Source organism: Oncorhynchus keta, chromosome 5 (genome assembly GCF_023373465.1).
Source record: "Oncorhynchus keta strain PuntledgeMale-10-30-2019 chromosome 5, Oket_V2, whole genome shotgun sequence".
Taxonomy (NCBI): domain Eukaryota; kingdom Metazoa; phylum Chordata; class Actinopteri; order Salmoniformes; family Salmonidae; genus Oncorhynchus; species Oncorhynchus keta.
Genome location: NC_068425.1, coordinates 2,687,057 through 2,711,532, shown reverse-complemented (window position 1 = coordinate 2,711,532; position 24,476 = coordinate 2,687,057). Strand labels below are relative to the sequence as shown.

General features: G+C 43.4%; 1 protein-coding gene across 1 annotated transcript; it reads left to right on the top strand.

Annotated features, from left to right (window-relative positions):
- Window positions 1-8,359: 8,359 nt before the first annotated feature.
- Window positions 8,360-23,616, top strand: LOC118384271 (mitogen-activated protein kinase 1-like). Its single transcript, XM_035770658.2, has 9 exons — window positions 8,360-8,731; window positions 10,145-10,327; window positions 11,679-11,868; window positions 12,397-12,513; window positions 12,613-12,727; window positions 14,052-14,183; window positions 15,003-15,112; window positions 19,408-19,536; window positions 19,673-23,616. Exons 1-8 carry the CDS (start codon window positions 8,529-8,531, stop codon window positions 19,525-19,527), a joined length of 1,170 nt encoding a protein of 389 aa, XP_035626551.1. The 5' UTR covers window positions 8,360-8,528; the 3' UTR covers window positions 19,528-19,536; window positions 19,673-23,616.
- Window positions 23,617-24,476: the final 860 nt, after the last annotated feature.

Below are 24,476 nucleotides of genomic sequence, written 5' to 3'. Positions count from 1 at the left end.
AGCACGAGGACAGATGCAGAGCCTCGGTCTGATGCCATTAAAAGGTCATTTACCACCTTCACAAGTGCAGTCTCAGTGTTATGATGGGGTCTAAAACCAGACTGAAGCATTTCGTATACATTGTTTGTCTTCAGGAAGGCAGTGAGTTGCTGCGCAACAGCCTTATCTAAAATGTTTGAGAGGAATGGAAGATTCGATATAGGCCGATAGTTTTTTAATATTTTCTGGGTCAAGGTTTGGCTTTTTCAAGAGTGGCTTTATTACTGCCACTTTTAGTGAGTTTGGTACACATCCGGTGGATAGAGAGCCGTTTATTATGTTCAACATAGGAGGGCCAAGCACAGGAAGCAGCTCTTTCAGTAGTTTAGTTGGAATAGGGTTGCAGCTTGAAGGTTTAGAGGCCATGATTATTTTCATCATTGTGTCAAGAGATATAGTACTAAAACACTTGAGCGTCTCTCTTGATCCTAGGTCCTGGCAGCGTTGTGCAGACTCAGGACAACTGAGCTTTGAAGGAATACGCAGATTTGCTTTCGAATAATCATGATCTTTTCCTCAAAGAAGTTCATGAATTTATCACTGCTAAAGTGAAAGCCATCCTCTCTTGGGGAATGCTGCTTTTTAGTTATCTTTGCGAAAGTATCAAAAAGGAATTTCGGATTGTTCTTATTTTCCTCAATTAAGTTAGAAAAATAGGATGATCGAGCTGCAGTAAGGGCTCTTCGGTACTGCACGGTACTGTCTTTCCAAGCTAGTCGGAAGACTTCCAGTTTGGTGTGGCGCCATTTCCGTTCCAATTTTCTGGAAGCTTGCTTCAGAGCTCGGGTATTTTCTGTGTACCAGGGAGCTAGTTTCTTATGAGAAATGTTTTTAGTTTTTAGGGGTGCAACTGCATCTTGGGTATTGCGCAAGGTTAAATTGAGTTCCTCAGTTAGGTGGGTAACTGATTTTTGTCCTCTGGCGTCCTTGGGTAGACAGAGGGAATCTGGAAGGACATCAAGGAATCTTTGTGTTGTCTGTGAATTTATAGCACGACTTTTGATGTTCCTTGGTTAGGGTCTGAGCAGTTTATTTGTTGCAATTGCAAACGTAATAAAATGGTGGTCCGATAGTCCAGGATTATGAGGAAAAACATTAAGATCCACAACATTTATTCCATGGGACAAAACTAGGTCCAGAGTATGACTGTGACAGTGAGTGGGTCCAGAGACATGTTGGACAAAACCCACTGAGTAGATGATGGCTCCGAAAGCCTTTTGGAGTGGGTCTGTGGACTTTTCCATGTGAATATTAAAGTCACCAAAGATTAGAATATTATCTGCTATGACTACAAGGTCCGATAGGAATTCAGGGAACTCAATGAGGAACGCTGTATATGGCCCAGGAGGCCTGTAAACAGTAGCTATAAAAAGTGATTGAGTAGGCTGCATAGATTTCATGACTAGAAGCTCAAAAGATGAAAACGTATTTTTTTTTTGTAAATTGAAATTTTCTATCATAAATGTTAGCAACACCTCCGCCTTTGCGGGATGCACGGGGGATATGGTCACTAGTGTAGCCAGGAGGTGAGGCCTCATTTAACACAGTAAATTCATCAGGCTTAAGCCATGTTTCAGTCAGGCCAATCACATCAAGATTATGATCAGTGATTAGTTCATTGACTATAATTGCCTTTGAAGTAAGGGATCTAACATTAAGGAGCCCTATTTTGAGATGTGAGGTATCATGATCAGTAAAAGTTGTCAAAAATATAAATAGTAAAGTAAATTACAGATACCCCCCCAAAATTAGTACTTTAAAGTATCATGATGAGGTATCATGATGAGGTATCATGATCTCTTTCAATAATGACAGGAATGGAGGGGGTCTTTATCCTAGTGAGATTGCTAAGGCGAACACCGCCATGTTTAGTTTTGCCCAACCTAGGTCGAGGCACAGACACAGTCTCAATGGTGATAGCTGAGCTGACTACACTGACTGTGCTAGTGGCAGACTCCACTATGCTGGCAGGCTGGCTAACAGCCTGCTGCCTGGCCTGCACCCTATTTCATTGTGGAGCTAGAGGAGTTAGAGCCCTGTCTATGTTGGTAGATAAGATGAGAGCACCCCTCCAGCTAGGATGGAGTCCGTCACTCCTCAGCAGGTCAGGCTTGGTCCTGTTTGTGGGTGAGTCTCAGAAAGAGGGCCAATTATCTACAAATTCTATCTTTTGGGAGGGGCAGAAAACAGTTTTCAACCAGCGATTGAGTTGTGAGACTCTGCTGTAGAGCTCATCACTCCCCCTAACTGGGAGGGGGCCAGAGACAATTACTCGATGCCGACACATCTTTCTAGCTGATTTACACGCAGAAGCTATGTTGGACTTTCTGATGGACCGCCCCCAGGTGGTGAAGGTAGGAAACAACATCTCCACCCCGCTGATCCTCAACACAGGGGCCCCACAAGGGTGCGTTCTCAGCCCTCTCTTGTACTCCCTCTTCACCCATGACTGCATGGTCATGCATGCTTCCAACTCAATCATAAAGTTTGCAGACGACACTACAGTGGTAGGCCTGATTACCAACAATGACGGGACTTCAGGAAACAGCAGAGGGAGAACCCCCTCATCCACATCGACGGAACAGTGGTGGAGAAGGTGGAAAGTTTTAAGTTCCTCTGCATACACATCACAGACATACTGAAATGGTACACCCACACAGCAGCGCCTCTTCAACCTCAGGAGGCTGAAGAAATGTGACTTGTCATCTAAAACACTCAGAAACTTTTACAGATGCACAATCGAGAGCATCCTGTCAAACTGTATCACCACCTGGTACGGCAATTCAGGGGTTAGTGCAGTCTGCACAACGCATCACCCGGGGGCAAACTACCTGCCCTCCAGGACACCTACAGCACACGATGTAACAGGAAGGTCAAAAAGAGCATCAAGGACAACAACCACCCGAGCTGGTGCCTGTTCACCTCGCTATCATCCAGAAGGTCGAGGTCAGTACAGGTGTATCAAAGCTGGGACCGATAGAAGCTGTTTTTCAGTCTATCTCAAGGCCATCAGACTGTTAAACAGCCATCACTAACATAGAGAAGGTACTGCCAACATATAGACTCAAATCTCTGGCCACTTAAATAAATGGACTTGGAGCATGGAGCATTGGTGGCAATCTGATGGCCGAATGGTAAAGAACGTCTAGCCGCTTGAGAGCACACTTACCTGCCAATCTATAAATGATGTCTCCATAATCTAGCATGGTAGGATGGGGATGGTCATCTGAATCAGAGTTATTTTGGCAGCTGGGGTGAAAGAGGAGTTATTACGATAGAGGAAACCGAGTCTAGATTTAACTTTAGCCTGCAGCTTGGATATGTGCTGAGAGAATGACAGTGTAATGTCTAGCCATACTCCGAAGAACTTGTATGACGTGACTACCTCAAGGTCTAAACCCTCAGAAGTAGCATTAACACCTGTGGCAAATCACATGATGTTTGTTTTGGAGGTGTTCAGAACACGGTTAAGCGTATAGAAAGCTTGTTGGACACTAAGAAAGCTTTGTTGAAAATCCGGGTGGGGGTTCAGCAGACTAAAAGACTGTATCATCTGCATATAAATGGGTGAGAGAGCTTCCTACTGCCTGAGCTATGTTGTCGATGTAAATTGAGAAGAGCGTGGGGCCTAGGATCGAGCCTTGGGGTACTCCTTTGGTGACAGGCAGTGGCTGAGACAGCAGATTTTCTGACTTTATACACTGCACTCTTTGAGAGAGGTAGTTAGCAAACCAGGCCAAAGACCCCTCAGAGACACCAATAATCCTAACCGGCCCAGAAGAATGGAATGGTCTACTGTATCAAAAGCTTTGACCAAGTCAATAGAAATAGCAGCACAAAATTCCTTAGAATCAAGGGCAATGGTGACATCATTGAGGACCTTTTTAAGGTTGCAGTGACACATCCATAACCTGAGCGGAAACCAGATTGCATAGCTGAGATAATACTATAGACATCAAGAAAGCCAGTCAGTTGATTATTGACAAGTTTTTCCAACACTTTTGATAAACAGGGCAAAATAGAAATAGGCCTATAACAGTTAGGATCAGCTTGATCTCCCCCGAATAAAGGACGAACTGTAGCTGCCTTCCAAGCAATGGGAACCTCCCAAGACAAGAGAGACAGGTTAAAAAGGTTTGAGATAGGCTTGGCGATGATAGGGGCAGCAACCTTAAAGAAGAAAGGGTCTCAACTATCTGACCCAGATGTTTTTTGGGGGTCAAGTTTAAAGAGTTCCTTTAGTACCTCGGACTCAGTGACTGCCTGCGGGGAGAAACTTTGTAGCGGTGCAGGGGAAAAAGAGGGAGAAACATCGGGGATAGTCGCATTAGAAGTGGTGGGAGATGAGGAAATGTTGGATGGGCAAGGAGGCATGGCTGAGTCAAATAGGAATCCTGACTTAATGAAGTGGTGATTAAAGAGCTCAGCCATGTGCTTCTTGTCAGTAACAACCACATCCTCAACATTAAGGGACATGGGCAGCTGTGAGGAGGGTTTATTCTCCAGGTCTTTTCCAGAACTTCTTGGGGTTAGACCCACAGAGAGAGAACTGCTCCTTAAAGTTACTAACTCTGGCCTTCCAGATAGCCTGAGTGCACTTATTTCTCATTTGCCTGAACGATAGCCAGTTTAGGTCACCTAGTATGACAAATTCAGACTTAGTGTAAGGGGCCAGGGGAGAGCTTAGGCCAGGTAGGATACAAGCCGGTGCTGATGGAGGACAATAGCACCCAGCAACAGTCAGCAAAGAGCTATTTGAAAGTTTAATGCTTAAAACCAGGAAATGAAATGGTTTGGGGACAGACTTGGTGGAGACAACCGAGCACTGAAAGTGATCCTTGGTAAAGATTGACACTCCCTCACCTTTGGTAGATCTGTCTTGCCGAAAAAAGGTGAAGCACAGCTGAGTGAGCAAACATTTAAATAATTTGCTTTTTATTTTATTGGGCTGATGATGATGCCTGCATCTTATGTTCAGTCTCAGCGGAGGGAGAGAGCAGCGGCCTGTGCTCTCACTACCAAAAAGGGACACCATCTTCCAGATGGCAAAACTCGAGTTGCACCCCAGTATTTCTGTCTCGTGCTGTTACTCCTATTGAACAGAGAAAGTGAAATATTCCTCGATATTAAAGAAGGATCCAAGTCGCTCATAATAACAACAACAACGCACGCCTATAGATACCCTTCCCTACTAATGTATTACTTCTGCAGGACTTAATTTAAAGCGCTGAGTGAAAATGGGAAAAACTCGCATTATATGGGTGATACTAAGTGTTGCGTAAACATGAACTCACATGAACTCACTCATAAAACCAGCATATCGTTGCTGTATTCGTTGACAGCCTCTCCCTTAATCATGGTTTTGAAATGTCAATTATATATATGTATCAATTTTTATGTAGCTTTCTTTTATGCCTGCTACGTCACTGCAAACACGGTCATCTGAGCCCGCTGATTAGCCCGCGGACCCACAGTGCGCTTAATTTGCTTTCTGGGCCCGCCGGGAATGCAGAGTTTGTACCTCAGTCTAGACTCTAGACATATGAAATGGTTTCAAAATGGTAACAGTTCGCATAGCCGGCGCGCAGGGCAGCTGAATCGGGTGCATCTACCACCAACAGCCCAAGACAACAAAAACAAAAGGAACACACGGATTTTTTCCCCTCCTTAATATCGAAATGGTCTCATCGCTGCAACTCCCCGACGGGTTGAGGAGAGGTGAAGGTGGTGGAGTCATTATAGTTAATTTTTTTTTACAGACATGTTTGGCGATCGACTAGGAATGCCTTGGAGATTGACCAGTCGGTCACCGGTTAAGGACCACTGCTCTAGACAGTTGAGTGAAATTAAATATCTTGCTTCTCTCGGTGGGCTAATATTTCTGCGTGGCAGTCCCGTGCGAGCTGCGCCGCATTCTCTGAACAACTGCGTGCACGGGCACTCAGCAGTTTAGACTTTGAAGGAACGTCGGTTTGTTATCCTACCCACCAGTGGCAAATGTAGGAATGGGCGACACGGGCAGCCGCCCAGGGGCAGCATCTTGCTGGGGGCGGCGGCACAACAAAAAAGCATTTTATTTAACTAGGAAAGCCAGTTAAGAACAAATTCTTATTTACAATGACAGCCAAGGAACAGTTGGTTAACTGCCTTGTTCAGGGTCAGAATGACAGAGTTTTACCTTGACAGCTCAGGAATTTGATCTAGCAACCTTTTGGTTACTGGCCCAATGCTCTAACCACTAGGCTACATGCTGCCCCAAAATGGTGGTGACAAATGCCCCCCCCAAATGGTGCTCGATCGGTTCTCTATCGCTCATTTGCTTGTCACGACAATGATATCAGGTCACTGTGTAGGACTGTGGGTCAATTAACCTAGTCGGAGTGGGCGTCCTGATTCTAGTTTGTGAGCTAGGCAAGCTACTGCCTGGGAAGGTCTCCCACTCAGAGGTTTGAGATAGGGAGAGGGGTGGGGGTTGGTTGATCTCAGGTCTCCCTACTGGAAGCCCGAGGTAGGGGGAGCGCAGGAATCTATCAAATAGCGCACCTCTAACTTTCTACAGTACTAAGGCAATTGGTAAAATCAATCACACTATGAAATGCTACCAAATAAACCACAATTAATTCATAATACTGCGAATATATAGTTTCACAGACATATTGTTGCATTTCTGTTCTGGTTTGTGCAAGATCGTTAAGAATAATATAAAAACCAGTCTGCACTGGTAAGAAGAAGAGGAAAGAAGAAGAGGAGAAACACGCAAACGATAAAAGATATGCAGCTATGTCATCTCTTTATGAGTATAATATTATGCATGTAATGAAATAGGCTAGTATAACACTTATGTCTGTTAGCCTATGTTGCTTGCTATGCTATTACACATAGGGCAGCAATATAGTTTTCTGTCCAACGAGTTTACATAACATTGGAGATAATTACACACAGTTGCATCATGATAATGTGTGTAGCCTGCAGCAAAAACAATTACAACCTAACTAGCACATTATTGATTTGGTTAATTTTCATTGAGGTGACATCATAAAGGTTTTCTGTGATTGTATTGACTAGGTCCTGAGCTCATTAAGAGGAATTTCCAATGCTGTAGGCTAACTTAAAATACGTCTATATTATGCTGACATTTTGTATTTTTTGTGATATATTGAGTCTTTTGGGGTGTCTTATGTCTAGAATTAGCCAAGGAGGTTAAATGGTTCATTTGGTTCCTATTCTGTAAGTTTGATAAATTGTGCATAATGACATGTATATTTAATTGTGCAACACATGTATTTAGGTAGTCAGACTCATATACTGTATTTCAATGGAAATTTAGGGGCACTTCTGAAATATTTTGGAGCACCCTCTGGCACTGGCCAGGATGAGGAGCCATTACCTCAGTCACACAGGCCTCTTCAGAAATGATCTCAGAGCCTCGGGATGAGGAGCCATCCACTTCCTCAGCCACACAGGCCTCTTCAGAAATGATCTCAGAGCCCCGGGATGAGGAGCCATCCACTTCCTCAGCCACACAGGCCTCTTCAGAAATGATCTCAGAGCCTCGGCATGAGGAGCCATCCACTTCCTCAGCCACACAGGCCTCTTCAGAAATGATCTCAGAGCCTCGGGATGAGGAGCCATCCACTTCCTCAGCCACACAGGCCTCTTCAGAAATGATCTCAGAGCCTCGGCATGAGGAGCCATCCACTTCCTCAGCCACACAGGCCTCTTCAGAAATGATCTCAGAGCCTCGGGATGAGGAGCCATCCACTTCCTCAGCCACACAGGCCTCTTCAGAAATGATCTCAGAGCCTCGGGATGAGGAGCCATCCACTTCCTCAGTCACACAGGTGTCTTCACAAATGTTGCCTGAGCATGAGGATGAAGACCCATTTGCTTCCACTTCTCCCCAGCAGGATTCTTTAGGTGTGTTTGTGTGCATCCCTGCATAACATAAACAAAATAAACAATTTCACTTTTGCAAAGTTTTATTACTGGGTATGTATAATGTACTTTTTACTCCAAACATTTGCTGTGCCATGCAATAATGCAATAATTGGAAGTCGCTCCGGATAAGAGTGTCTGCTAAATTACTCAAATGTAAATGTTTAATTGATTTTTACCACACAATTTACATGTCCTGGGTGTGGGGAAAATAAAGTTTGTTATCACAATCAACATCACATTGGATCACTTTTATTTGGGTTCAGTTTTAATTTTTCTATTCAGCCTGCCATCCAGATGGTGGCAGTATCGCGTCACAGTTGGGATGTCAAACGCTGCTGAAAGTCCAAAGCAAAGAAGACTACGAAGAAGAACTAGAAACGAATCCATTTACACACTCTGGAGGGGGGCCCTGAACGACTCGTCTTCATCCGTCAACGAAACGAACCAAGGAAATATTTTTTAACCTTTCTATCAACCTCAAGTCAATTTTTGAGTTGCGCTAGGCCCCCTCCCAAATATTGACTGAAAATAGTAGATTTATAGATTGAGTCATGGCGGATTCGAGCAACAGTGCTGCGGCGGCTGGAGCCACAGGCTCGAATACTGGTGCCGCCGGGGCTGTTGCGCCCGAGGGAGCGACTGGAGCTGCGGGGATCAAGCCCGTGTTGGAGGTGGTAAAGGGGCAGAACTTTGACGTTGGCCCCCGCTATGTCAACCTCTCGTACATCGGGGAAGGGGCCTATGGAATGGTTTGGTAAGAGAAAATACACGATGTTCGCAGTAAAAACGTTGACTTCAGTATAAAAAACAAGCCAACTAAGCTTCGTCTGAAGGCGTTGGCGAGCTCACTGCCTCCCCATATCGCCTATTAATTGACATAATAACAACCATCTGGCTGTAAACGCACAATTCTGCGCATACCCTTGTGTATTCAATTGCATTTAACGTTACCACTGGTAGTGATACACTATTTCTACGTAGTTAACTGGCTAGTTAGCAACAGATTGCCAGCGTTTGGCTCACTTCGCTAGCTACATTAGTTAGGTTAGTAGGTAATTTGCTACTAGCTAGCTACGCATTGTGGTTTTAGTATGTATTGATGCCCACCTAGTGTGTCCCAGTAATGTTCACAATAGCATAAAATGAAAAATCTAGTTCATACGTCATTTTGTAGCAATCAACGCTAGCTATCTAGCTAGTTTGCAAACTAACTAGTTATATTATAACCGCAGCTCAGGCGAACTTGCTAGCTAACAACGTTATCTTACAATTAGCCACCTAACTAGCTAAGTCGCTAATAGGCGTGGTTATTATGAGGCTGCCAAAATCTTTTTCAATACAGGAAGTGGGAGGAAGTGATTGCGCAGGTCTTTGTAATCTTGATACAGTATAAACAGTTCATCGTTCACACCGCGTGAGTCGTTTTTTGATGGGCCAACTGTTACTAGCTAGTTAGTTACCGGTAGCTAACTAAATAGTTCGTTGGTTAGTTTATCAGTGACAATACCACTTGTTTTCTTGTAGAACATGTCTCGCGAGGTTTTCTGTGCAATGTTGCACCGTGCACAAGGTGCGGGTGAGAATTGTTTACGCAAAATCAAAGATTGCGTTTAGCTCGATTGCAGATGTTGTCATTGATCCTTTTATGGTAAAGGAAATCACACTTCACAGCTCCAGCTATATGCAGTATCAACAGTTTATCTACCACCTACCAGAGGTAGATTAACCGATACTGCATGTCATGTCAGTGAAGCAAGTTTTGCCTTGCGTGTCATGGCAAACACTTCTTGCCTTATCCAAGTTATCTAAACAATGGCAAGGTAAAGTGTTACACCATTATTTCATACTTGACATTTGTCACCAAATGCGCAACTACCTAGGGCACACCATAGCATACACACCACACTCTGAATGTAATCAAAATGGTCTATAGACGGAATATTTATTTTAACTTGTACATTTCCTTCCTATAGTTGTTAAATATAGCCAAACTTCAATAATTCTATATGAGCCCCTCTTCTGCAATGGTTCCTCTTAGTTAGTTGTCTCATTGTGCTCATGCTCAGGTGTCACTATTATCAAGAACTGCCATGTCATGCAATGTGCTGGGCTTATTGTGCTGGTTGTAACTGGAGCCCTCTCTTGCCCATCACTCTACCCCACCCAGCTCGGCCCATGACGGCATGACGGATTCTCGCGTGGCCATTAAGAAGATCAGTCCGTTTGAGCACCAGACGTACTGTCAGCGCACCCTGAGGGAGATCAAGATCCTGCTGCGGTTCCGCCATGAGAACATCATCGGCATCAACGACATCCTGAGGGCCCGCCGCATCGAGTGCATGAGGGATGTGTATTCTTTCACCCAGAAAGGGAAGGGAAAGGGGGGATACCTAGTCAGTTGTACATCTGAATGCATTCAACTGAAATGTGTCTTCTGCATTTAACCCAAACCATCTGAATCAGAGACAGAGGCAAATGGTGAAACTGGCTGGCTCACTGTGCGTGATCTCTGCGCATTATTAGTGGTCGGCTAAATAAATACAACAGAATAGACCTAATTAAAATAATAGTGATCTAGGAACCCAAATATGTTGGGTAGAGCATGCCCAGATCTCAACATGCCCTGATCGAAATTGGACTGGGAGAGAAGGCCAACGCTCATTTATTGATTTAAAAAAAAAAAAAAATGTACATCCTTTCCACTCACTGCAAAATTATGCAAGCATGGCTCCACTCAGCTCATGCTCTGGTGTGGTATTACAAATATATTCTGCTAGTCTCCAGTCATGTAAAATGACTTGCATGAAATGGGTTTATCAAAGGCTATTTTTTTCTCAGACCCGCAAATACCATTATAGATTTATGCAATGCGTTTGATTAGAAAGTGGGTATTTTCACCCCTGCCCTTGTCCTGCGGTGGTCTGTGAACCCACAACCTTCTGGTCAGCAGCCCTGAACAATATCAAATTTGCTATGTTCCTATGTAATGCTTACAAAACAAAAAACTTTCAAAAACAGCATATCTAAGGCTCTGGTCGGTCTTAGGAGTGAGGGTAAACGTTATGCATATCCTCTGCTATCCACTTTGTTTAATTATTATTTTGTGTATAGGGGAGGGCCACTTTTTGTAAGTGTTCAGGGAGGGTCTGGTGCAAGTATATTTACTGAAGGGAGGGCCATCCATTTTAATTTCAGAGGTCTGATTTTCTCCAAGTATCCCTCATTATAAATAACGTACAGCCCCAAAATGTTTTGCATGAGTGCAGTATTTCCTTGTTCCTAGGTTGATGAAAACAAAGGTTGATACAACATTATAATTCCATGCTATGGAAAATAAACAAATTTGTTGGAACTGCGCCGAAGTAAATGTTAGCAATACCGGGGTGGGATACGCGATATTACAATGGGTGTGAAGGCCTTTATGCTTTCTAAAACTAAAAAGAAATTCACACTTAATACATGGAATTGGTTACGGTCATGTTCAAATAGATATGTGGTTGTTGGCCCGTAGTGCCCGTAACTGTCATGCCTCCTCGTCCTTTTTTGTCCCTTTGAATGGCACCCCCTGCTGGTTCCCAGCCGTATAGTGCTGAACCTCATGGAGACAGACCTTTACAAGCTTAGATCTAACAGAATTACATGGGTTAGGATTAAGATTTGGTCCCTCTGTTTGTTAGGCTCCTTAGCCTCTTGTTTCCCAGCTACATAGTGCAGGACCTGATGGAGACAGACTTGTACAAGCTCCTGAAGACCCAGATGTTGAGCAACGACCATACCTGCTACTTCCTGTACCAGATCCTGAGAGGCCTGAAGTACATCCACTCTGCCAATGTGCTGCACCGTGACCTCAAGCCCTCTAACCTGCTCATCAACACCACCTGTGACCTCAAGGTAATAATAACCAGAATACTACTACTACTAACGCTATATCTATAATACTGCTAACCCCAACACAATAACTCTAGTACTACTACTACTTACTCCAACTGTGACCTCAAGGCACAGTTAGATACCCCCTATCCATCAATCTAAGATCAGGGCCAATATTTATAAAGGGTTTCAGAGTACAAGTGCTGTTCTATGGTCAGTTTTGCCTTGTCAATGAATGGACAGGAGGCACCTGATCCTAGATCAGCACTTTTTCCTCTGAGACACTTATGAATACGCCCATGGTTACACTAGCTATCACCCAATCATAACCATTAGGGAGTGGGGAAATCTAACCGTGGACCAATGGGTAGGATCCATTGTGTGAAGATAATGATCTACTCAATAACCAGAAGAGGGCTTAGTGGGGATTTGCTGGTGTGAACAGGGCTGTATTTATTCAGCTGATTCTATTGCAGAACGTTTCTTAAGTGGAAGCATTTTGTATGTTTCTGCACGCTTCTCTGTATTTTAACGACCCTCCTCTGTCAGATCTGTGACTTTGGGCTGGCACGGATAGCTGACCCAGAGCATGACCACACAGGCTTCCTGACAGAGTACGTGGCTACGCGCTGGTACAGGGCCCCTGAGATCATGCTCAACTCCAAGGTGTGTGTGGACCATGTTTTCTGTCAGGCCTACTCCTAGTTCTTTGATAGTACAAACGCATGAATTCACATTCACACTATCTCTGTGTGTGTTGTTCAGGGCTACTCCAAGTCCATTGATATCTGGTCAGTGGGCTGCATCCTGGCTGAGATGCTGTCCAACAGGCCCATCTTCCCTGGGAAGCATTACCTGGACCAGCTCAACCACATACTGGGTGAGAGAGACATGTTGTGCCCCAAATGGCAGCATAATCCCTAGCTAGTGCATTTCTTTTGACCAGAGCCTTATGGGCCCTAGTCAAAAGTAGTGCACTATAAAGGGAGTAGGGTGTGACCCTCGCTCAAACTTTTTGCATGAGTATGCTCTTTTCTGAAATACCTTTTGGAAATATCCTTGACTTTGGCTTCTGTCTATGAGAAGGGTGGACTTACCTGAACTGGCTATAAACACTGAACAAAAATATAAACTCCACATGCAACAATTTCAAAGATTCTGAGTTAACTTTCATATATTGAAATCAGTCATTTGAAATACATTCATTAGGCCCTAATCTATGGATTTCACATGACTGGAAATACAGATATGCATCTGTTGATACCTTACAAAAACATTAGGGGCATGGATCAGAAAACCAGTCAGTATCTGGTGTGATCACTGTTTGACTCATGCAGTGTGACATCTCCTTTGCATAAAGTTGATGAGGCTGTTGATTGTGGCCTGTGGAATATTGTCCCACTGCTCTTCAATGGCTGTGCGAAGTTGCTGGATATCGGCAGGAACTGGAACACGCTGTGAGTATCCCTAACATGCTCAGTGGGTCTGGTGAGTGTGCAGGCCATGGAAGAGCTGGGATATTTTCAGCTTGTGTTCGTTGTGTGTAGCTTATGCCTGACCATACCATAACCCCACCGCCACCATGGAGCACTCTGACATCCGCAAACCGCTGGCCCACACGACGCCATAGACTCTGTCAGCCCGGTACAGTTGAAACCGTGATTCATCGGTGAAAAGCACACTTCTCCACTGTGCCAGTGGCCATCAAAGGTGAGCATTTGCCCACTGAACTCGGTTACGACGCTGAACTGCAGTCAGGTCAAGACCCTAGTGAGGACGCTTGATGACCTTCCCTGAGAAGGTTTCTGACAGTTTGTGCAGAAAGTCTTTGGTTGTGCAAACCCATAGTTTCATCGGGTGGTTGGTTTCAGACGATCCTGCAGGTGAGGAAGTCGAATTTGAATATCCTTGGCTGGCGTGGTTCCACATGGTCTGTGGTTGTGAGGCCGGTTGGACGTACTGTCAAATTCTCTAAAACGACACGGTAGAGAAATTAACATTACATTCTCCAGCAACAGCTCTGGTGGACATTCCTGCAGTCAGCATGCCAATTGCACGTTCCCTCAACATGAGACATCTGTGACATTGTGTTGTGTGACCAAACGTCACATTTTTAGTTTCCATTTTCAAATCATTTCAACTGTTTGCTACATTGTGTCCTACTGAACAGGACCCAGGTGTAAAGTGTGTGATTGGTTGTGCAGGCATCCTTGGCTCTCCCACTCCGGATGACCTGAACTGCATCATCAACATGAAGGCCAGGAACTACCTGCAGTCTCTGCCGGAGAAACCCAAGATCCCTTGGAACAAGCTGTTCCCCAAGGCGGACAGCAAGGGTAGAACACACACACATTATTACATTATAGTAATTTATCTTACCCAGAGTGACTGAGTGCATTCCTCTTAGGGTCACTAGGTAAGACTGTCATAGTAAGTAAAACTGTTCCTCAATAATGCAACAATCAGCAAAGTCGGTGCAATGTTTCGTGCAAGAAAGGCACGTAAAACAGCATTGTTAATGTTTTTCACACATGCATGTACACACACATTTATATGTTAACACACACAAATTGCAGACATTCAAATTTCAAATACATTTTCAAGCATTACCATTGCATACACACCTTTCCCTTTTCCCAGCTTCACTAGCGGTCCCTGTTCTCCAACTCAGGTGTGAGCTTTGGTTCACCAAGTAGACTTCAACCTAGTTAAAATGGTCACATTAGGTGTCTCCTTCCCTTTCATGTGGGATTGTGGTATTTATGGGTAATCCATTGAAAGAACTAGGTCATGAACAGTAAAAATCATGCTTTTCATGAGTTGCTTTGTGTATATCACAAAATTAGCTCGAGGTTATTTTACTGCGACACTGCTCACTGCATCCAAGTTGATTGACGTAAGTGTTTCAAATAGCTGTCAGTCAAGGTGAATTCATGAATGTAAGCTCCCCACTCACTCAGCCTGTCTTTTCAAACTTCCTGGTAGTTAGCCATGAGAGTGGGAAGTTTCATTTTTCTCAAGTGTAGAGTATTTCTATCCAAAACAAATATAGGTGTTATTTTAGTAACTCAAAAGGCTTTTTACATGGGAATCAGAATGACTGTTTTGAGACATTTTAAACAACACCCCGTCTCTCCCTCCTCTCCTCCCTCCAGCTCTGGACCTGCTGGGCCGCATGTTGACCTTTAACCCTATCAAGCGCATCACGGTAGAGGAGGCCCTGGCTCATCCCTATCTGGAGCAATACTACGACCCCACTGACGAGGTATGACTGCAGCAGCCCGCCCTCACATACTCAGGTGCCCTGTCCAGAAACCATCTAAGTCCCTTTTCACATGAAATTCTTTACCCTGGTTCGGTTTCCTGAAGCATTTGAGAATACAACAAAATATGTTTTTTTGCTTTCACAACACCTAAAAAAAATAGACCACATTTGACATGACTGGGCACAGTGTGCAGTTTGACCAGGCTACTGATAGGCGTGTGACAGTTCACAAAACCCACACTAGCACGGTACTTCTCATATCACACTCTGGGCTAATGTGATGGACTGTCACTGCTTAGGGAGCTCTCTAGCCCTGGCAGTCCGTCCATATAGTATGTAGGAAGTGCAACACAAGGTGCATTGGGTAATTCATTGACAACTTCGACTTCAGCTTGCTTATATAGAGTGGGTTATATAGAGTGGGTTATATAGAGTGGGTTATATAGAGTGGGTTATATAGAGTGGGTTATATAGAGTGGGTATTACTTGTTTGCTGAAATGGGTGCAAGAGGGTGAAGTTTCTTGTGGTGCTGAACACACCCTATTCTTCTCAACCATTGAGAATGGACTCATATCCGTGGTTGTTAACATACCGGTCGCTCTTGTCATGTCTTTGGCCCGGTCAGAATCAGCTGCTAAGGGCTGTTTGAATGCAGAGGGGAGACCAAGGTGTTTATTTAATTCATTTTCTTCTTTTTTTTCCGTTTCCGTCTTGCTCCGGTGGTAGGAATACTGGGGTGATATCGGCCTGTCAAAATCAAATCCAATTTTATTGTTGTCATACACATTTAGCAGATGTTATTGCAGGTGTAGTGAAATGCTTGTGTTTTTAGCTCCAACAGTGCAGTAATATCTAACGATTCACAACGATACACACGTCTAAAAGTAAAATTATGGAATTTAGAAATATTAGGACGAGCAATGTCTGAGTCCAGAGTGTGTATGTATGTGATGGTATGTATATATTATAGACTTTATGGGCAGTGTGGGTAGAATATTTAGTATATTTGTAGAATACGTATGTATGTATGTATGTGTATGTGTGTGTGTGTATGACAGCAATAGTTAAGTAGGATGGCATTACCTAGAATACAGTATATACATATGAAATGAGTAAAACAGTATCCAAACATTATTAAAGTGACCAGTGATTCCATGTCTGTACATAGGGCAGCAGCCTCCAAGGTGCAGGGTTGAGTAACCGTGGTAACCGGCTAGTTACAGTGGCTTAGTACCAGGCGTGGATCCAGTCCGACAGGATGCTCTCAATGCTGCATCTGTAAAAGTTTTGTTAAGGTCTTTAGGGGCCAGGCCAAATTTCTTCAGCCTCCTGATGTTGAGGAGGCGCTGTTGCGCCTTCTTCACCACACTGTTTGAGGTGTTGGCAGCTGCATAGGCTATTGTATTTGAGCAGTGGCAACATACTCAGTCCATTGCCGTTATAATCTACTGGGAAGCCAACATTTTCCCCAACTGGAGATTTTAAACGATGTAGAATCCTCCTGGTTTATCGACCCCCACCACTCGCCATTGTACAAAATTAGGTCCCAGCTGCGCATCACAAAAAGGACCGTTTGAAATGCACCAGTTGAGATTTTATTTTTGATTACAATGTTCACATAGGATCGATCCTATGTTGTTTCAACGGAATAGCTTGAAATGTTTTTTTTTTTTTTCAGCTCAGATTTACTGGAGGCATACAACGTAACGTAGGCATAGCCTATAGGCCTAGTGTTTATTTTCTTTAATTTCTTTATTCGTGTTCACAGTGCGAACCGAACCGAGGTCCCTGTAATGAATGGTTCGGTACGAATATGTGTACCGTTACACCGGTAGCTACTGATATTCCCTAGGGTTGTTAGTTTGACACAGAAGAAGAGGACGCATCAGTTGTCACACAATTTAGATTTTCAGAAGGTGTAAAGTAATATGAGCACCAAACAAATGTGAATCGGGCAAGTCTTCACGTTTGAAACGATTTTCTGACCGGTGCATGCTGCATTTTTGGATCCGTTTGGGGTCCGTGGACCGATGCAGTTGTATCTTAAACATTTGAATCGGAGGACTGATGCGTATCGGTGAATCGTTGCATCCCTACGGATCAGGGTGCCAAACGCGCCCTAAGTTGTTAGGAGTTGTTGTATACTGTTTTTACACTTAACAAAATATACTGAACAAAAAATATAAATACAACATGCAACAATTTCAATGACTTCAACGAGTTACAATTCGTATAAGGAAATCAGCCAAATGATTAATGTATTAGGCCCTAATCTATGGATTTCACATGACTGGGCAGGACATTGGCTGGGACTGGTTCCCCAGTGGGCGGGCCTATCAATTATTTTTTATTTTTTTCCCGCAATAGTGCGTTATTACAGACAGAAATACTCCTCAGTTTCATCAGCTGTCCGGGTGGCTGCTCTGACGATCCTGCAGGTGACGAAGCCGGATGTAAGAGGTCCTGGGCTGGTGTGGTCTGCAGCTGAGGCCGGTTGGACGTACTGCCAAATTCTCTAAAACGACAGAGGTGTCTTATGGTAGAGAAATGAACAATAAATTCTCTGTCAACAGCTCTGGCGGACATTCCTGCAGTCAGCATGCCAATTGCGTGCTCCCTCAACTTGAGACATCTGTGGCATTGTGTGACACAACTGCATATTTTAGTGGCCTTTTATTGTCCACAGCACAAGGTGCACCTGTGTAATGATCATGCTTCCTGATATGCCACACCGGGTGCAAACAAATTTGTGAACAAAATTATAGAGAAATACGTTTTTTTGTGCATATGGAACATTTCTGTGATCTTTTATTTCAGCTCATGAAACATGCGACCAACACTTTACATGTTGCGTTGATAGTTTTGTTCAGTGTATGAACGCAACATGCAACAATTTCAAAGATTTTACTGAGTTACAGTTCATTTAAGGAAATCAGTCGATTGAAAGAAGATAATTAGGCCCTAATCTATGGATTTCGCATGACTGGGAATACAGATATGCATCTGACACACTAAAGAAAAAGAAAAGTAAGGGCATGGATCAGAAAACCAGTCAGTATCTGGTGTGATCACTGTTTGACTCATGCAGTGTGACATCTCCTTTGCATAAAGTTGATGAGGCTGTTGATTGTGGCCTGTGGAATATTGTCCCACTGCTCTTCAATGGCTGTGAGAAGTTGCTGGACATTGGCAGGACCTGGAACACGCTGTGAGCATCCCAAACATGCTCAGTGGGTGACATGTCTGGTGAGTGTGCAGGCCATGGAAGAGCTGGGATATTTTCAGCTTCCAGGAATTGTGTACCGATCCTTGCGACTTGGGGCTGTGCATTATCATGCTGAAACATGAGGTGATGGCGGCGGACGAATGGCACGACAATGGGCCTCAGGATCTTGACACAGTATCTCTTTGCATTCAAATTGCCATCGATAAAATGCATTTGTGTTCGTAGCTTTTGCTTGCCCATACCAAAACCCCACTGCCAACATGGGGCTCTCAGTTCACAACGTTAAAATCAGCAAACCGCTTGCCCATACAACACCATACTGTCTGCCATCTGCCCGGTACAGTTGAAACCAGGATTCATCAGTGAAGAGCACACTTCTCCACTGTGCCAGTGGCCATCGAAGGTGAGCAGTTGCCCACTGAACTCGGTTACAACGCCGAACTGCAGTCAGGTCAAGACGCGGTTGAGGACAATGAGCACACAGAGGAGCTTCCTTGAGACCCAGTTTCATCAGCTGCCCGGTTGGCTGGTTTCAGATGATTCCGCTGTTGAAGAAACCGGCTGGGAAGGCACTGGGCTGGCATGGTTACACGTGGTCTGCAGTTGAGGACGGTTGGACATTCTGCCAAATTCTCTAAAATGACGGAGGTGGCTTGTGGTAGAGAAATTAACATTCAATTCTCTGGCAACAGCTCTGATGGACAATCCTGCAGTCAGCACGCCAATTGCACGCTCCCTCAACTTGAGACATCTGTGGCATTGTGTTGTGACAACTGCACATTTTATAGGGGCCTTTTATTGTCCCCATCACAAGGTGCTCCTGTGTAATGATCATGCTGTGTAATCAGCTTCTTAATATGCCACACCTGTCAGGTGGGTAGTTTATCTCGGCAAAGGAGAAATGCTCACTAATAGGGATGTCAACATTTGAAAGAAATACGTTTTTTGTGAGTATGAAAAAATCTGGGATCTTTCATTTCAGGTCATGAAACACGGGACCAACTTTAGATGTTGCGTTTTTTTATATTTTTGTTCAGCGTAGTATTTTCATTGTGTGTGTGTGTGTAGCCTGTAGCAGAGGAGCCGTTCACCTTCACCATGGAGCTGGATGACCTGCCTAAGGAGAAGCTGAAGGAGCTCATCTTTGAGGAGACGTTCCGCTTCCAGGCCACCTACCAGGGCTCCTGAGACATAGAGGTACACACGCATACATACACTCACATCACTCCATAACGATTACTAGAGCTTTGAAAAAGATAGGTGGGCATTCTGCAACGCTTTTAGATGTGATTTTTGTCTTGTCATTTTCATCTCCTGTTCATATCTGTTTCAGCTTTGAAGACGAGTGACAAAGCCACACGGAGACTCCAAACGACAAGATACAAAAAAAAAAAACATATACGGCATACAAAAAAAAAAAGGACCAGAAACATGTACATTTTAAAGTTTTTTTTCTTTTCATTTCTTTCGCGGGGAAGCTGTTTTTTTGGTGGGGGGGGGGACTGTTGTCTACTTAAAGGAAAGATTCACCCATTCTGAATGTTATTGTTTTTGTGCATCTCAGCAATGTTCTATTGATTCCGGAGTTTATTTTTTTTTTTTTTCATGTGTATCTGAGCTATTGCCATTCAAACAGGCAGAAATTTGGATGGTGTGTGGCAGCATTGCAATGAAGTCGCTCTCACTACACTGGAAGTTAATAGGAATTCGACTTTTTGATCGCAAAAACGTCTTATCATACATGTCATATTTCTCTCGAATGAGCCATTGATCATATTTTTTTGCGATATTCCTACCTTGAGAAATGTGTAATTAAACAGAGGGTCCACCACATTTCTCCTATTTGTCTGCCTCTTTAGTCCATGGTGCATTTCATGGTGCTATTGCTTATGTCATACTAGGATAAACATGGTGAGAGTGCAATTTTACAACTAACTATTTCACATGCTGATATTGACTCTGGCATTATTGTATAGCTAGCTTGCCAGCCGGTCCATAGAGAGAGCATTGCATTGTGGGTTTAGTTGTCGATTTGAGCTGCAACAGATTTCCCACAAGATTTTCACATGTTGCTACCAGCCTTATTATAACAGAATTTCAAATGTGTTCACAAAAAAATATTGTTCTCACATTTGAGTGTTATTTAACACTGTAAATTGTAGGAATGAATGGTTTTGGGTGGATATTTCCTTTAAGTACTTCTGCGCTCATTTTAACCACCATCAAGGAGACTCTTCCCTCTATCTCTTTTACTGCTTTCTGCGCGGAGTGTGTACTGTTTAAAAAGCAAGAACTTAATCTGACCAACTCAATTTTACCACTCTCGTCCCTGTGAGCCCTTTCTCTTTTTTCCCCCTCTCTGTAAATCGGTGTTCTTTCCCATCTCTTTCTCACAAGTCACAGTATGTGTTACTGTATTAACCTACACCTTAACTGTCTGTCTTGCTCCATGGAATGATTGTTTGATGGAAAGAAAAAAAAAAGAGAAAGAAAAGATAGACAGGTGACAGATGTGTACATATAAATGGTTTTGTTTGAGTGATCTCGTGGAGGTTTGGTTTGTACGCCGTTATTTGAATGTTTTCTGAACAGTCAGGAGTCGTATTTGTATGTTTTGAAGTTTATATTTGAGAGAATTGTTTTGTTTTTTGGAACATTGATTTCTAGACATTCTTTACTTGATAAACAAGCATTCTATGTTTTAACGGCATGTTGGTGGTTTTATATTTTTTTCTTTTGTTTAGAAATGTGTGTTGTTAATCTAAATGAACAAGCATTAATTCTTGAAATGTACCAAAGTGGCGAAGGTAGAGTGGGATGGAGGCATGGAGAGATGAGGAATGGCTTGAATCGTCTTTGTACTGTAACCCACAGCTGGTTTATCTCCACCCTCACTTATTCAAAGAGGACGTCAGCGTTTTCAGATAGAAATACATGGCCTAGAACAGGCATGATTACCCCACATCTTAGAAATTCTGACGTGATTCCCTATTCTCTGTGCTAGTCTCTGACTCACTAGCAAGGATCAGCGACATGCCACAGACCCTCACCGGTCCTTAAATGGGAGGTTAAGGAAAAACGGCCATCTTTTTTTGAAGTGGGGTGCCTATAGTATGTTTCTCTTCTCCCAAAACAAATCTGCCACCATATTAGAAAATTCAAATTTCTCCTGTCTGCCAATTTGCCATTTCCTTCTCCTCCCTTCTCCTCCCTTCATGTGTCTGGTATTGTTTCAGGGAGGACAGTGATTTGTAAATACTCTATTTAGTTGTGGAGGGTGGCAGGCAGAATCAGCAGATATACGACTGATATTTACTTTACGCTTGTTAAACTGATAGTGGTTGCCACGGTTACGGTGTCTAGGTAATTAGTGGCTTTTTTTTCTCTTTTTTTTCTCTCTCTTTGTTTCCTTCTAATGTGCCGTGTTTCATGGTGGGCTTCGCTCAGAGCTTAACGCATTGCTGTCACATTTTCCACTCGCATCTAACAGTGGAACGCTTCGTTTTACCGTAGCACATCCTTAGCCCCTCAGAAGCTATAAGCCTCTATTCATGGTAGAAGTGGCCCTACATAAAGATCTGGGATCATTTTTAGCCTCTCCTAATCCTTATGTTTGGCCATTAGAGGAGGCGGAGAGTAAGTATGAGTCCACGGCTGTGTTCAGGAAGTCTTTACATCCTGGTCAGTTCAGTTGAACTGACACAATGCTGTTGGGGAACGTGATCAGCATGGCTACTGCCCTTTAAAAACGCTGTCAGTTATGAGCAAACGTGCCTGTCTGTTCAATAATATTTTTTGGGAAACGTGTCAGTCAGTACAAACCGTTGCGCAACGTAGCAAATGTTAAAGCGAACTGAACGCACCTCTGATCGATCAGTGGATATGGGCAGTAATCATCCATTCCACTCATCCCAATTACCAGCCATGCTTTACTCAAAGGGCTTTCTCCCTCAGGTCCCACCCACCACCCTTTTATCTCGCTTCTGATTGGCCTGAGACCTACCAAACCACATCCCAGGTCGGCTGCCATTTGCTTACTCATTTCTTTGACTCTTATTTCCTGCTGTAATTTTTTGTTTGTTTCCTCCTCACCCCCCTCAATGATTACTGTTCCATCCCCAATCATGGATAGAAATTAAAGCAGATCTGATTTTAAAGTGGAGGAGCATTGCTTGAGTGACATCTGTCAGTTATGTTGGGGGAAGAGGGGTTACTTGAGTCAATCATGTTTCTCAATCAGCGCACCTGCACTTTGCCACGCTAACCCTTCTGTTTTTTATTTTATTTTTTTTCAGCTGTTTTAGTCTTAAGTCAAGACATCAGCCTACTCTTTTGCTCTTACTTAAATTTGTTCTCTTTTCTCCCTCTTTAATCTGCTTGCTTTTCTGGGCATATTTTTCATGGAAGCTCACTGGAGCCCGTCACACTTTTTATTGAGTGTGTGCGTGTCAAGTGTCTTAACACACATTTGCAGTGGACCACCCTGGTCCGCGCTGTTTCATTGTGTGTGTGTCTGTGGTTGACAGCAGACACTACTCCAATCGGCAGTATGTATGTGTTCCTCTGCGTCTGTGTGTTTTACCTTTTTGAAACGCACTCCAGAGGCTTTCCCGTTATTTCTATCTGCATGTTTGGATACTTGTGACTGTCTGTGGTTCTCTGACCAAAAGCTGCGTTACTATTTCCCCCCCACACACACACACACACACACACACACCAGCGACAGACCCAACTGACCGCCAGTCTCAACGGAGAACAATGCGAATGAACCAACGGGACCATGTTTTGCCATACGCAATCACTCACTTTTTCACAGACGCACGCATACACACATCCTTGCACACAAAACACACCACATATGCACACAATACATGCAGGAAAAAAATGCATAGTCAGGCCAGTTTCTAAATAATGTCCTTTTTAAATGGCTGTTCTTATTATTGCTATCGTTGTTAGTGGTGGTCTTTTTTTTTCACATAAGGGAGTTGTATCTTCTTCTTTTTTTTGTTGTTGGTGTAAATGTTTTTATTTCTCTTTTTGTTTCTCTTATGGGTGTGCTATAACTGGCAGTGTTTTCACTCTTAATGGAACCTATTTTTCCCCCCCCCCCCATTATTATTTTTGAATGAAGATGATATGCCATATGAGTAGGTTGTCAGAGAGATGAGCTATTGAGGGTTATCGTCTATGTATATTCTATGGGTATTATGAATTAAACAATTAACAAATAAACAAAATTATATACATATAATAAATAAAATTCCTGATACTGGTTAACTGTGTTTGTTGATTTTCTTGATGTCTTGTGGTCTGTCCTTCTTCGTGGTACTGAATGGCAGTGTGGGACAGCGTTCTAGAAACATCTTAGGATGATAGTGAATTTTCCAGTAATATTAGCTGTTTAATGTGTCACGACATGCTTATAAGCGTCATCTCCCTCCAGTTCTCCTGTTCCAAGCCAAGTTGTATGTCCTGTTGGACAACAATTCCTACTCGTTTTCCTCCTTGGCGTGTCTCTGCACGGGTTCAATGTTCTCCCACAGGGCTCAGCCTCTTTACTTCAAGGGTTTGGGAATAAGTAAAGCAAGACTAGACTTGAGTTTAATAGCTAATGCAGGATTGAGTGACAGACCTGTATTTTGATCTACTGGTTGGTTGCAAAGGGTACCAGACTGACTTATATCTATTTTTTTTTTTATAGCACCTGCTTCAACTGGACCTTGGATTGTGTGTGGCCATGTCAGTTGAGGGAGGAATGCTATACCTGGGAGTGAAAAGATTCTTTCTCTGGCATACAGGCTTGCTGTTGCTTCTCTCTGATGTATCTAGTTCAGTCACTTGTTTGCTACCTTTCAGCATTTTCTATTGATGTAAACAACGCTGTGGTATACAGTGTTCTGCTGAAGTTGCATGCCTGCTTGTGAAAGTGCATTTACATAGCTTTTGACACCTCTCCTTTGTTAAGTACACCGTCTGTGTGTTGTGCGCCTGTGTCTGATAATGAGTTTACATACACATCCTTTGTTAAATAAAAGGTGCCTGACGGCTTCGAAACCTGCCATGTAGCAACGCTTGCTCTCGCACCCTTTACCAGCCTATACTGTTAGCTCTCTCATCGGTTGCTTGAGGTAGCACCC